This window comes from Canis lupus, chromosome X, assembly GCF_003254725.2.
Source record: "Canis lupus dingo isolate Sandy chromosome X, ASM325472v2, whole genome shotgun sequence".
NCBI classification, from domain to species: domain Eukaryota; kingdom Metazoa; phylum Chordata; class Mammalia; order Carnivora; family Canidae; genus Canis; species Canis lupus.
Window position 1 is genome coordinate 14733323 of NC_064281.1, and position 14311 is coordinate 14747633.

At 38.4% G+C, this 14311-nt stretch overlaps 1 protein-coding gene across 4 annotated transcripts in view; it reads left to right on the forward strand.

Annotated features, from left to right (window-relative positions):
* The window catches only part of PPEF1 (protein phosphatase with EF-hand domain 1), a 122764-nt gene that overhangs the window by 20125 nt on the left and 88328 nt on the right, over window positions 1-14311 (forward strand). For all 4 annotated transcript variants that reach the window (XM_025437989.3, XM_049107512.1, XM_025437985.3 and 1 more), the window contains one exon: window positions 4548-4714. In XM_025437989.3, coding sequence (XP_025293774.1) covers window positions 4642-4714 — 73 coding nt within the window. In that variant the 5' untranslated portion in view covers window positions 4548-4641. The remainder of the gene's footprint in view (window positions 1-4547; window positions 4715-14311) is intronic.

Genomic DNA, 14311 nt, shown 5'->3' on the forward strand with positions numbered 1-14311 from the left:
AGCCAGAGGACCCCTTGCAGGCCCTAAGGAATCATTTCTCCAGAGACTTCTTTGGCATACTCAGTGCTTTTCTAATGCTGACAGAGGCCTGGAAATGGAAGGAGCTTCGATTTTTCTCAATAATGGAAAATCCCCAGATAATTTTTATCAGCTTTACAGCCAGATAGAGATGCCCTCAAAGGTATATACACTGCTTAAAAACTTGTTTTCCTGTCTGCCTTTAAGTGGATAATGGCAGCCTAGTTTGGGCAGTGTGTGGGAGTAAGAAGTGGCGTTTGGCCTTACCTAGCTCCTGTTTGGGTGAGCATTAAGATGAGCTCTTTTTTTGTTTGTTTTGCCTGTTACCTGAAGGAGAAAAACAGCTTAAGAAGAACTTGCTTAATAATGATTTAATAACGTAAAAATTTTAACAGCAAATTTTTTCCTAATAACCAAAGAATTCTAGAACAATTCTCATTTTTTCTCCATCATGATTTTTAAAAGCTTCTTTAAAAATGAATGTGGGGATCCCTGGGTGGCGCAGCGGTTTGGCGCCTGCCTTTGGCCCAGGGCGCGATCCTGGAGACCCGGGATCGAATCCCACATCGGGCTCCCGGTGCATGGAGCCTGCTTCTCCCTCTGCCTGTGTCTCTGCCTCTCTCTCTCTCTCTGTAACTATCATAAATAAATAAAAAAATTAAAAAAAAAAAAGTTTAAAAATGAATGTGTAAGTACTACCCATTTTCTGGTTTAATGAAAGGCTTTTGTATAATCAGATAGCATCAAATCATGGACCAATAATGACTTGTAGCAATTCATTATTTTAAAAGATTCAATTAATTAATTTGAGAGAGAAAGAGTGAGCAAGTAAGAGCATGAGCAGGGGGAGAGACAAGGAGGGAGAGGGAGAGAAAAAATCTCTCAAGCAGACTCTGCACCTAGCATAGACCCCATAGAAGGCTCGCCCTCACAACCCCAAGATCATGGCCTGAGCTGAAATCAAGAGTCAGATGCTCAACCCACTGAGCCACCCAGGTGCCCCAGCAATTAATTTTTTAAAGGATCCTGGCTGGGGCGCCTGGGTGGTTCAGGCAGTTAAGCATCTGCCTTGGGCTCAGATCATGATCCCAGGGTCCTGGGATCAAGCTCCACATTGGGCTCCCTGCTCAGTGTGGAGTCTGTTTCTCCTTCTCCCTCTGCCCCTCCCCTTGCTCATGTTCTCTCTCTCTGAACTTGTGTATCCTCCGTCTCAAATAAAAATCTTTTTAAAAAATAATAAAGGACCCTGGCTTAGAAAGCTCTATTAATTCATTTAGCATTTATCAAACATCTGCTATGTGAAAGGTACTGTGTAAGTGCCAGAGATTCAAGGTGTATTTAGAAAGGAAGATACCCATGGAGCTGATAGTCTAACAGAAATATACTCAAGTTTGATGCTTTGTAGTTCCTAGTGAATTTTTTAAAAAAGGTTTTATTTATTTATTCCTGAGAAACACAGAAAGAGAGGCAGAGACATAGGCAGAAGGAGAAGCAGACTCCCCACTGGGAGCCCAATGTGGGACTCGATCCTGGGACTCCAAGATCATTCCCTGAGCCAAAGGCAGATGCTCAACGGCTGAGCTACCCAGACGTCCCCATAGTGAATTTTTATTTTTTTATTTTTATTTTTTCCATAGTGAATTTTTTATATGGAATTTTGTTTGTTGTGTGATGAACTGAGAGGTGGCTGAAAACCAAATGCCTTTGGAGAGATATTGCTTTATTTTTTTTCTAGAGAAAGAAAATCAAGATTGAAATCTCTCAGTTTTTCTTGTTAAATCAGTGTTGTCTACTCAATGCCCAACTCTTCTGTGTTCACAAAAAGGGGTAGCAACAATAGCATAAAGATGGAAGTGAAGCCCGGGGGGATATGGAGAGCAGTGTTTCTCCAGATCCCAGAGCACCTGTGTCAGAGTCCCTGGAAGATTGCATTGTAATTGCAGATAGACCCTCCAGACTGAGTGTCGGTGGTAAAACCTGAGAGTTCATTTTTTAATAACCTCCCCTGGTGAATTTTGTGATACTCATGTCGGAGAGCACTGATGTAGGCACATGGAGAAGGTCACCAGGATGAAGTGAACAACTTCAAAAGGTGATGAAGGACCCCAGAAGATGTGTTCTCATTGCTGCTTCAGATGACTGATAATAAATTTCTCAAAAAAATTAAAAATTAAAAAATTAAAAAAGAAATTTGTCAATGGGGGGCACCTGGGTAGCTCAGTCACTTGAGGGTCTGACTAGTTTTTGCCTTAGGTGGTGATCTTGGGGTGGTGAGATGGGCCCAGGTCCGCTCCATGCTCCGTGTGGAATCTGCTTGAGATTCTCTCTCCCTCTTCCTCTGCTCCCCCATCTCTAAATAAATGGATAAAATCTTTTTTTCTTAAAGACATTTCTGAGTATAGAGAGAAGGCAGGTGATTGGTAAATAGTGCTCCAATTTCAAAAACGAGAAAAGAATAGATGCCAGAAACCACTGCTTTATAAGCCTGACATGACCTTTGGAAAAATTCTGTTCCAAACAGACGGAGTCAAAGCATTTAGAGGAAAATGTGATGATCCTTAGGTGTCATCATGGATTCACTAAAACATTGTCTCTATTAAAGACTGTCAAATTTGGCTGCACATTAGAATCATCTGAGGAGTTTAAAAAAAAAAAAATCTCGATGCCCAACCCCCACCCAGTCCCAGTTACATTAGAATCTCTGGGGAGGGGCCCAGGCATCAGTCTTTTTCTAAACCCCCAGAGATTCTCATTTAATGCGGTGCTATCTGAACATTGGGAGTTTTTTTTTTTTTTTTTTTTTTTTTTTTAGCATTGGGAGTTTTAAAAGCTCCCCAGGTGAAGATAATAGGCACCAAAGTTTGACAAGCAATTTGTCTATATGACATTAGGCAAGTTGCTTAACTTCCTTACACTTTGTGTAAATTCTAGGTAATTTTAAAGGTCTCTCCCACCTTTCAACTATTACAATTGTTATTAAAAATCATGCCAAACTGATGTCCCCCTTCCCTCCTTCCTTCCTCCCCTCCTCCTCCTGCTCTTCGTTTTCTTCTTCTGGGGGCTGGGATACTCAAGCTGTCAAAGTATATATATCTTATTTTCATGAAAATATTTAGCAAAATTTCCCAGGATGTCTCATAGACAAGTAAGATGATAGTTATGATGGATGAATTTACTGCCTAACTGAACGAATATGCTCAGAGTGTGACTGTAATGGATCTGCAGTAACCCTAGGGAATGGACCAGAGTGGAATGCTACAGGGCTGTTGTGCCCTTGGAGCTGAACTTAACATTTTTTTACCCATGATGTAGGTAAGAAAGATATGAAAGAAGTGCCTATCAAATTTGGAGATAACCCCAAGTGTGGGAGGGTTAATTCATTTAATACATAAAAAAAAAAAAAATCAGCCCTAGCTCTGATCACAATATCTGTTTATTAAGGTTATTATTATCCTAACAATATTTCCATAATTCAAGTATTTTGTTCATTTTATTTTTTCTATTTCTTTAGTCGAGTCAAAATTTAGAGGCTTTTAGTGTACTGCTAATGGAAAAATAGACATGTCTGATAGGGTCCCAGGTCAGTTGTTCTCTGACTTTGTTCCTATTAAGAAATGCAATAGATTAGATTAGATCAGGCTGGTTTGGAACAATACAAAATAAAGGAAGCATCACCCCCAAAAGCTACGAGGTGGGATACTAAAATCCAATTTAGCAGTTTCAGCTGATAAGTGTGAGGATAGACCTGGCAGGAAGTGTGTCTCAAAAACACATGGATGGCTTGTTTAAAAAAGACTCGCCCACCAGGGACAGCTGGCCGACTGGACTCTTGATCTCAGGTCGTAAGTTCAAGCCCTCTTTGGGCATAGAGTTTAGTTAGAAAAGAAAAAGGAAAAAAACAAAACAAAACAAACCACAAACCAAAAGGGTGCTCTGCCCCCGCCCCCAATGGTGACACTCTGGTCTCGGGGGAGGCCTTGAGCCTCCTTTTTTTAAAAAAAGCTCTCCAGCTGCTTCTGAGAAATAGGGTGGAGAAACTCACTTTGATGTGAATTTTGGCATAGTTGTTTAAATATGTTGTTTTGTCTCATCGTCCATCTCCAATCTGTGTTTTTAAAAGCCCAGATACATTTGATTGTTTTGAGCTTAAAACCCAAACAGTTAAATTACATCAGGTCCTTCATATCCCATCCCCTGCATTTCAATTAGAAAATCGTGTGCTCTTACATTTCCGTTTTTCTTGGCATTTTTAAATGCTTTATTTTATGCAGACCTCAATCTGACCCAGACACGCGGGGAAAATAGAATTTATGCTGCGTAGCAGAAAAACAATCTATAGCTGCTCTAGTGCTGCTGCTGTGTTTTGGAAAATGCACCAGGATTAAATGATGTCTGATCACTTTCCACATCACATGATGAACAGCAGTTGAGAAGCATAAAATGAATCCTGCTGAGAAGCCCTTCGATACCTTGCTGTTAACGGGTGCTTTCCTCCCTCCCCCCTCTCCCTCCCGTGTCTTCCTCATCAGGATCTATGACTGAGGTGGATCAGCTAGGAGTGGCTCCTCGCAGCATAAAGGGAGGCACTTGTCACACTGTGTTTTGGAATGAGAAGTTAAATTCATGAGCACACATGATTTAGAAGACATGGGCTGTGGCACCTCGTCTTCAACGAAAGACAGAAAATCTGAGAAAGGTGAGTGCCAGCGGGGGTGCCTGTCTTCTTGAATGAAAAGGGAGCCAGAGTGAGCCGGATTCGCCTTCTCCCCTTTCCCCGGGCAGGGCAGCCACTTGCTTCCGCAGCCGCCCCCTGCGCTTGTGCACAAGGCACCGTCTCTGGAGCTAAAGGTTGAATGTTGGCATCACACGGGAAACTACCTTTAGGAAGATGTAGCTTTGAATTTATCGTGTATCATAAAGTATTATCTAAGAGAGAGCTTCTGTTTGATTTGATTGCAGCTGAACACGTACCAATATAAAATCTCACGTACCAATTTCAAACTCAACGGCAGGGAACAAGAAAGCCTCTGTGAATTTGTCTCTGTTTATTCAATATGCTTATAAATAGCTCTCTCCATACCTATGTGGCATTTAGTAGCATCACTGACTTTTTATTAGATTTTATACCTCAGTGATCGAATTCTTTTTTTATAGCTCTTCAACACAGAACTTCATGAGATTTGCCTCATGTTTTGAGAATATTCCAGGTAGAATTTGGGAGACACAAGATCATCTGCTTCCCCAAAAGTGGGTTGTTTCTAAATAGATGACTTGCCCCCCACGACCCCCATATAATTAGAGGCTTAAATATTTCCTTTGTTTCTTTTATACTGAAGTTCTTTCTCATGCCTTACTAGAATCTAGTTGCAACTCACTTGAGTGTTTAAGGGACATAGTCTCCACAAGCAAATTAAAATAAAAACAACAACAACAAACTGGGATGATTATTTGAATAATTTGCTCTTAAACTCCATTCTTTTTGTATCTAGGTTATAGATAATTTTCCCAATTTCTATCCCACATCTTGTTTTTGGAAGTTTATTCAGGCTTAAGATGGAGAGTTTAGGATGTGGAGTATTCTATACTAATTAGCATGTGAAGTTTTCTCTTGGGAATCAAATGCTTTTCTGCCTCCCAGCTGACTTATGCTGGTGAGTTAGCAAAGCTGATCTCCCACAGTAGGGACACAGGAGATGTAATCTTTCAAATCTGTAAATCTTTCAAAAGCTTCAACTGAGCTAATTCCATGGTGATAATTTATTATAAGAGAGTAAAGGGAGTAATACTCTTTTCATATCTAGGATTATCCAGAGTTCTTTAAATTTAGCCAAATTTCTCAGATATCCCCCCACCCTCTGCCCAAAAAAGGCCAAGCCCAGATTGCAAAAATAAATTCTCTCTTTTTGAAATATTTCTTGGGATGCCTGGGTAGCTCAGTCAGTTAAGTATCTGCCTTCAGCTTGGGTCATGATGCCAAGTTCCTGGGATTGAGCCCCACATCAGGCTCTCTGCTCGGCAGGGAGTCTGCTTCTCCCTCTGCCCCACCTCTGGTCACGCTCTCTCTCAAATAAATAAATAAAATCCTTTTTTAAAAAGTGTTAAAAAAAGAAATACTTCTCAACTTTTAAAATGTACAGGTAAGGGATCCCTGGGTGGCTCAGCAGTTTAGCGCCTGCCTTTGGCCCAGGGTGCGATCCTGGAGTCCCTGGATTGAGTCCCATGTCAGGCTCCCTGCCTGGAACCTGCTTTTCCCTCTGCCTGTGTCTCTGCCTCTCTCTCTCTCGCTGTCTCTCATGAATAAATAAATAAAATCTTTTTATTATTATTATTTTTTAATTTTTATTTATTTATTTATGATAGTCACACACAGAGAGAAAGAGAGAGGCAGAGACACAGGCAGAGGGAGAAGCAGGCTCCATGCACCGGGAGCCCGACGTGGGATTCGATCCTGGGTCTCCAGGATCGCGCCCTGGGCCAAAGGCAGGCGCCAAACTGCTACGCCACCCAGGGATCCCAATAAATAAAATCTTAAAAAAAAATGTGCAGGTAATTGGAAATATTGCCTTAGATTTTGGGATTGGTTTTTCTTTTAATTTACCAACGTGAAATCCACATAACACAAAATTAATCATTTTAAAAAGGACATTTCAGTGGCATTTGGTACATTCACAAAGTGTAACCACCCCTTCTAGTCTAGTTCTAAACATTTCCATCACTCCAAAGCAAAAGCCCTTATCTATTAGGCAGTTTCTCCCTATTTCCCTCTCCTTCTAGCCCCTGGCAACCACCAGTCTGTATCCTGTCTCTGTGAATTTACCTGTTCTGGCCATGTCATGTAAATGGAATCATACATTGTTACCTCTGCCTCCTTTCACTTTAGCATGTTTTTGGGGTTCATCCATGTTATAACATCTATCATACTTTGTTCCTTTTTAAGGCTGCATAGAATTCCATTGTATGGATAGACCACATTTTCTTTATCCATTCATTTGTGATGGACATTTGGATTGTTTCCACCTGTTTGGCTATTGTGACTAGTGCTGTTATGAATATGAGGGTACATGTACTTGTTTGAGTCCCTGTTTTCAGCTATTTGGGGGTATATACCAAGGACTGAAATTGCCAGGTCATATGGTAATTCTATGTTTAACTTTTTGAGGAAATGCCAAACTCTTCCTGGATCACTTTCTTAAAAGAGCAGTTTCATTGAGCTATAATTCACATGTCACACAATTCACCAGTTTAAAGTGTGTAATTCATTGGTTTTTAGTGTATTCACAGAGAGCTATACAACTGTCACCACTATCAATTTTAGAACATTTTCATAACCCTACCCCAAACCATTAGGAGTGACTTCCCTACCCACTACCTCCAGCCCTAGGCAATCACTAATCTACTTTCTGTCTCTATAGATTTGGGCTCTTCCAGACATTGAATATAAATGTAATCAGACCACATGAAGTCTTCTCTGTTTGACTTCTTTCACTCAGCATAATATTTTCAAAGGTCATGTTGTAGTATGAATCAGAATTTTGTTCCTTTTAATTGCTGAATAATATTCCATTATAGGAACACGATACATTGTATTCATCCATTCAGCAATTGATGAGCATTTGGGTTGTTTCTACTTTTCTTGTCATTGTGAGCAAGGCTACTCTGAACATTCATGTACAAATTAGAGTGTAAACACGTTTTCAGTGCTATTGGGTATATACCTAGGAGTAGAATTGCTGGGTCATGTGAGAGCTCAATGTTTAACATTTTGAGAAACTTCTAAACTCTTTTCTCAAGTGCCTGCACCATTCTACATTTCCACCAGCAGCGTACAATGGTTCCGATTTTTCCACATCCTTTGCAACACTTGTTATTGTCTGTCCTTTTGATTATGCCCATCCTAGTGGGTATGAAATAGTAGTTCATTAGGGCTTTTGTTTGCATATCCCTAATGACTAATGATATTGAGCATCTTGTCATGTGTATATTAGCCATTTGTAGATCTTTGGAAGAATGTCTATTCAATCATCTGTCCATTTCTGGTTATGTGTTTTTATATTATTTTGGTGTAAGAATTCTTTATATATTCCAGATATAAGTTCTTTATCAGATATATGATTTGCAAATGTTTTCTTTCATTCAGGGGGCTGTCTTCTCACTTTCTTGATGATGTCCTTTGAAGCAGGAAGGTTTTTAATTTTGATGAAGTCCAGTTTATTTTTTCTTTAGTTGCTTATGCTTTTGGCATCATACCAAAGAATCCATTGCCAAAGCCAAGATTATTTATGGTTATGTTTTCTTCTAAAAGTTTTATATTTTTAGTTCTTACATTTAGGTTTTTGATATATTTGAGTTAGTTTTAATATGTGGTATGAGGTAGAGGAACAAATTTATTCTTTGCAAGTGGATATCCAGTCATCTCAGTACCATTTGTTGAAAAGACTATTCTTTCTCCATTGAATGGTCCTGGCACTCTTGTCAAAAATCAATTGACTGTACACATGAGGGTTTATTTCTGGACTCTGAATTGTATCCCATTGATCTATATGTCTGTTCTTATGCCAGTACCACAGTGTCTTCATTACTGTATTTTATAGAAAGTTTTGAAGTTGGGAGTCTGAGTCCTTCAACTTTCTCTTTTTCAAGATTGTTTTGGCTTTCTGGGTCCCTTGCATTTCCATATGAATTTTAGGATCAATTTGTCAGTTTCTCAAAAGAAGCCATCTGGAATGTTGATGGGGATTGCACTGAATCTGTAGATCAATTTGGGAAGTATTGTCAGCTTCACAAACTATCTGATCCATGAACATGGAATGTCTTCCCATTTATTTAGGTCTTTAATTTCTTTCAATAATTTTTTGTAGCATTTACAGTTTAAGTTTTACATTTCTTTTGTTAAATTTACCACAAGTATTTTCATTCTTTTTAATGCTGTAATAAAATGGGATTATTTTCTTAATTTCATTTTTGGATTGTTCACTGCAAGTGTATAGAAAACAATTGATTTTTGTATGTTGATCTTATATCCCAAGACTGGTTGATTTCTTAGGATTTTCTTTTTTTTTTTTTTTTTCCTTAGGATTTTCTATTTACAAACTATGTCATCTGCTAATAAAGATAGTTTTACTTCTTCCTTTCTATTCTATGCCTTTTATTTCATTTTCTTACATAATTATACTGGCTAGAATCTTTCTTACTGTTGAATAGAAATTCACAAATACACATCCTTGTCTTGTTCCTGATCATAGGGGGAAAACATTCATTCTTTTGCCTTTATGTATAATATTAGCTGTGTTTTTTTCCAAGATACTCTTTATCAGGTTGAGGAAGTTCATTCCTATTCCTCGTTTTTCAATTGTTTTTATTAAGAAGTGGTGTTTAGGCGCTCCTGGGTGGCTTAGTCATTTGAATGTCTGCCTTCAGCTTGGGTCATGATCCCAGGGTTCTGAGATTGAGCCCTATGTCAGGCTCCCCACTCATCAGGGAGTCTACTTCTCCCTCTCCCTCTGCCCCTCCTCCTATTTGTGTGTTCTCTCTCTCAAATAAAGAAAATCTTAAAAAAAAAAAAAAGTGGTGTTTAATTTTGTCAAGCATTTTGTCAAATGCTTTATCTGCATGTATCAAAATGATCATGTAGTTTTTGCCCTTTATTCTGTGATAAGTTAATTGAACTTCAGATGTTGGAACCAACTTTGCATTCCTGGGATAAATCCCATTTGGTTATGATCTATAATTTTTTTTATATGTTGCTAGATTCAATTTGGTAGAGTTTTATGATTTTTGCATTTATATTCATAAGAGATAATGGTCTATAGTTTTCTTCTGATGTGTTTGTGTGGTTTTGCTATCAGGGTAATACTAGCCTCATAGAATGAATTACAAAGTCTTCTCTTCCATCTTTTAGAAGAGTTTGCGAAGAATTGCTATTCTTTTTTTAAAAGATTTTATTTATTCATGAGAGACAGAGAGAGAGAGAGAGGCAGAGACACAGGCAGAGAGAGAAGCAGGCTCCATGCAGGGAGCCGGATTTGGGACTTGATCCCCAGGACTCCAGGACCACGCCCCAGGGCCAAAGGCAGGCGCTAAACCACTGAGCCACCCAGTTGTCCCATGAATTGCTATTAATTCTTTAAATGTTTGGTAGAATTCATCAGTGGAGCTAAGCATGGGCCTTTCTTTGTGGGTAGTGTTTTGATTACTTATACTACCTTTATTATAGGTCTATTCAGATTTTCTATTTCTTCTTGATTCATTGTTAGTAGTTTGTATCCTTCTAGGAATTTGCCTATTTCATCTAAGCTATTTAATTTAGTAGTGTATACTTGTTAGAGTATTCCCTTATAGTCCTTTTTATGCTTCCATTATCTCTTCTTGAGTATGTCAATGTTTATTATGATTTCATAATAATAAATATGAAAACTGAAACAATGGTATTTACTTAGATTTATCCATAAAAAGTTTTTCTCATTTAAAAATATTATAAAATATAGAAAAGCAGTTAGGAATAATATTCATCATTCTACTACCCACAGACAACAACTGTTAAGACTCTTTTTTTTTTTGTATAGTGTATATTTCTGATCATCCTAAATATTAATTTCTTATAGCCTTGCTTTTGGTACTAAGACATTATTATATTAACATTTCTCAAATTGTTATAAATTCTTTGTAAACAGCATTTTAGCCATTACTAAACATTTTACTTTATGGATAGACCATCATATTCTTAATTATTCTTCTAATATTGAATTATTTATTTATTTATTTATTTATTTATTTATTTATTACTAATAGAGACAATACTTGGAAGAATTTCTTGTGTAGTTTTTTCCTTACTTTGGATTATTCTCATACTCAGGTGATTAAGACATGAACTTATTGTGTCAGGGTTATGAATGTTTTGAAATGTCTTGATAGAAAAATAATAGTTATTATTTCCTGAATTACTATATTCTAGAGAGTGTTCAAAATATCCTGCATACTTTTTATTTAATCCTTGCAATAAACCTGAGTAAAGTGTTATTATTCCTTTTTTGTATAATTGAAGAAGCTCATGCTCAGCAAAGTAAGTACTTGTCAAGGTCATATTAGTTATCACTGCCAGAATTGGGATTTGAATGCAAGGAATTCTGAGTACAGTTTTGTTTTTTTGTTTTTTTGTTTTTTTGTTTTTTTGTTTTTTTGTTTTGCTGCCAACCATTACACCATTTTATGGTGCCTCCCGATGTTGCTGCTCTTGGAAACTAACTTTAATTAAATGTACTCATATAAAATACCTTTTATTGCATAGTGCTTTTTATAGTTGTACAGGCCCTTTCATATACAATTGTTCTTCACAGCCTGTGAAGGATTGTTTTCAATTTGTTAGAAAGGAAATCAAAGCTTTGAGAGGCAAAGTGATTTGCTTAAGAACACATAGCTAGTAAGTGGCAGAGTCAGGGTTAGGGCTTGCTCTCTGTTTCTCACAGTCTGACTAGTGTGAAAGGCTTTTCCTCCCACTTTGGCCATTCAGCCCTATTACAGAATTCTAGAGTACCATGGCATTTAAAATTTTTTATTTATTTATTTGTTTGTTTATTTATTTATGAGAGAGAGAGAGAGAGAGAGAGAAGAGAGAACAAGGAGAGGGGCAGAAGGAGAGAAAGAAAGAATCCTCAAGCAGACTCCCCACTGAGCGTGGAGCAGGACTCCGGGCTCAGTCCCAGGTTTCTAAGCCAAAACCAAGAATTGGATGCTTAACTGACTAAGCCACCCAGATGACCCTATTGTGGCGTTTTTGAGAAAAAGTAGCCTACATATAAAATTGAGACTATCCTCTTTTTGTGGGCTATCTAGTTTCATGTAGAGAAGTAGCATCAATGTTGTATTATTATTGTTATTTTGCTTCTTTTGTAATGTGTAACAGGGAAGAGAAAAATCATAGTTATCATTTATATTGAGTGCCTACTATGTTCATTATTTCTCTTTCTCTGCAAAACTCTTGGAGGAAACTTTGGGGCACCTGGGTGGCTCAGTTAGTTAAATGTTGCCAACTCTTGGTTTCACCTCAGGGTCCTGAGATCAAGTACCCCTGTTGGGCTCCACACTCAGCAGGGAGTCTGTTTGTCTTTCTCCCTCCCTCAGCTTTGATATGCTGCCCTGACTTGTAAAATTGGAATTTATCCAAAAATAGAAATTAAACATTGCGATTTCATTCTCCCAAACTCCACTTTATACTTAAAATTTTATATTGATGCATTTTGAATTAATAATCTATTGCTCTTTTTTCCCATGGAGCACTTTCAGAACACGATGATATATTTTCTTTTATTTCTTCCCTTGAGACCATTTAGAAATGCATTTATTCATTTTCCCTAAGTGCTGAGGAGCCTACAAAAGGTTTTGGCTTTGGAGTTCTCATGCTTTAAGCTATGAGAAATGGAAATTTTCTCTAATGGAGATTGTTCTTTTTAAAAAATATTTGTTCTTTATTTTTACTTAGAAGTTTAAAAATACTAACTAGTAAACCAAATATTTCTTTAATTCCTGGAATAACATCTAGTTAATTTAGTTGTTTAAAAATTTAATAATTGGGCAGCTCGGGTGGCTCAGTGGTTCAGTGCCGCCTTCAGCCCAGGGCGTGATCCTGGAGACTTGGGATCGAGTCCCATGTCAGGCTTCCTGCATGGAGCCTGCTTCTCCCTCTGTGTCTCTGCCTGCCTCTCTCTCTCATGAATAAATAAAATCTTAAAAAAAAATAAAAATAAAAATCTAATAAGCCATTCACAGCTGCCTGAGAAATCCCCTCCTTCCACCATCAGCCCTGTATCTCCTACCTCCTCAGTCCCAAAGTTAAGTCATTTACAAAGCTGTATATTTATATTTGGGACCTTCATGGAAAAACAATGAATGATGTTGTTTCCTTTATCTGTGTTGTTCTCTGAAAAATTTTCTGAAACTTTAGAGGGGCTCTTGCCATTCTGGTTATTATTGGAGGATTTTCCTTTATAATTGCCATCAAGCAGTCTTTACTGGCATTATGGGGTATAGCAGAAATCCCTGTGAATTGAGATTTCCCTCATTTTCCTCTTCAGTGAAATGGGACATCAGATAAGATGCTCTTTAAAATTCTTGCCACTCAAAAGTCTCTCAGAATGCTCTATAACTGCAAGTGTACATGGAGAGGTGAGAGCTCTATAGCTGCAAGTGCACATGGATAGAAAAGGCATTGATTACCCCCTTCTACTACTCTTGCTTGCTCCCTTAGCTATTACCCCATTAACATTTTTTAAAAAGATTTTATTTATTTATTTATTCATGAAAGACACACAGAGAGAAAGGCAGAGACATAGGCAGAGGGAGAAGCAGGCTCCAGGCAGGGAGCCCCATGTGGGACTCGATCCTGAGACCGCAGATCATGCCCTGAGCCAGGGGCAGGTGCTCAACTGCTGAGCCACCCAGGTGTCCCTCCATTAACATTTTTTTTAAGAGAGAGAGAGAGAGAGAGAGAGAGCACTGCTAGCAGGGTGGGGAATGGGGAAAGGGGCAGAGGGAGACGGAGAGGGAGAGAGAATCTTAAGCAGGCTCCACACCCAGCACGGAGCCCAACATAGGGCTTGACACAGGGCTCAATCTTGCAACCCTGAGATCATGACCTTAGCCAAAATCAGGAGTCGGCCACTTAACCAACTGAGCCACTCAGGTGTCTCACCCTGTTAATGTCCTAACATGCTCAAGCGCCTTTCCTCGATTTTCCTTTTCTTTTGGTTTGGATACATTTTTTTTTTCCTCATGCCATTCTGTTTTGCTTTACCCCCAACTGCTTATTTTTTAAAATTGCAAACCTTCAGAGAGAAGAATACAGCGAACACCTACATTCCCTTCACCGAGATTCACCACTTTGTTAACATTTTATCTTTTTCTCTCTCCCTCTCTCCTCTATCTCCCTCTCCACTTGAAAGTAAATTGTAGACAATATGATATTAACCTCCATGTACTTCAGCATGAGTGTCCTAAAAACAGGGATATTCTTTTATATAACTATAAATCTATATCACTCTGAAAAGCATTTAGCATTGGTAGATTAATATTGTCTAACATGGAGCTCATATTCAGAATTTTCCTGCTGTCCAAAATGGCCCCTTGTAACTGTTTTTCCCTTCCCTTTGGAAGAAAAGCCTTCCCTTGTCCTCTTCTTCCCTCCACTTACTCTCCTCCCTCTCAGAGCTTGCTCTTGAAAGGGGCGTTTACACTGCTGTCTCCTACTTTCTCCATTCAATCCCATGGAAAATGGTTTTGACAAGTTCTTGAATGACCTTGA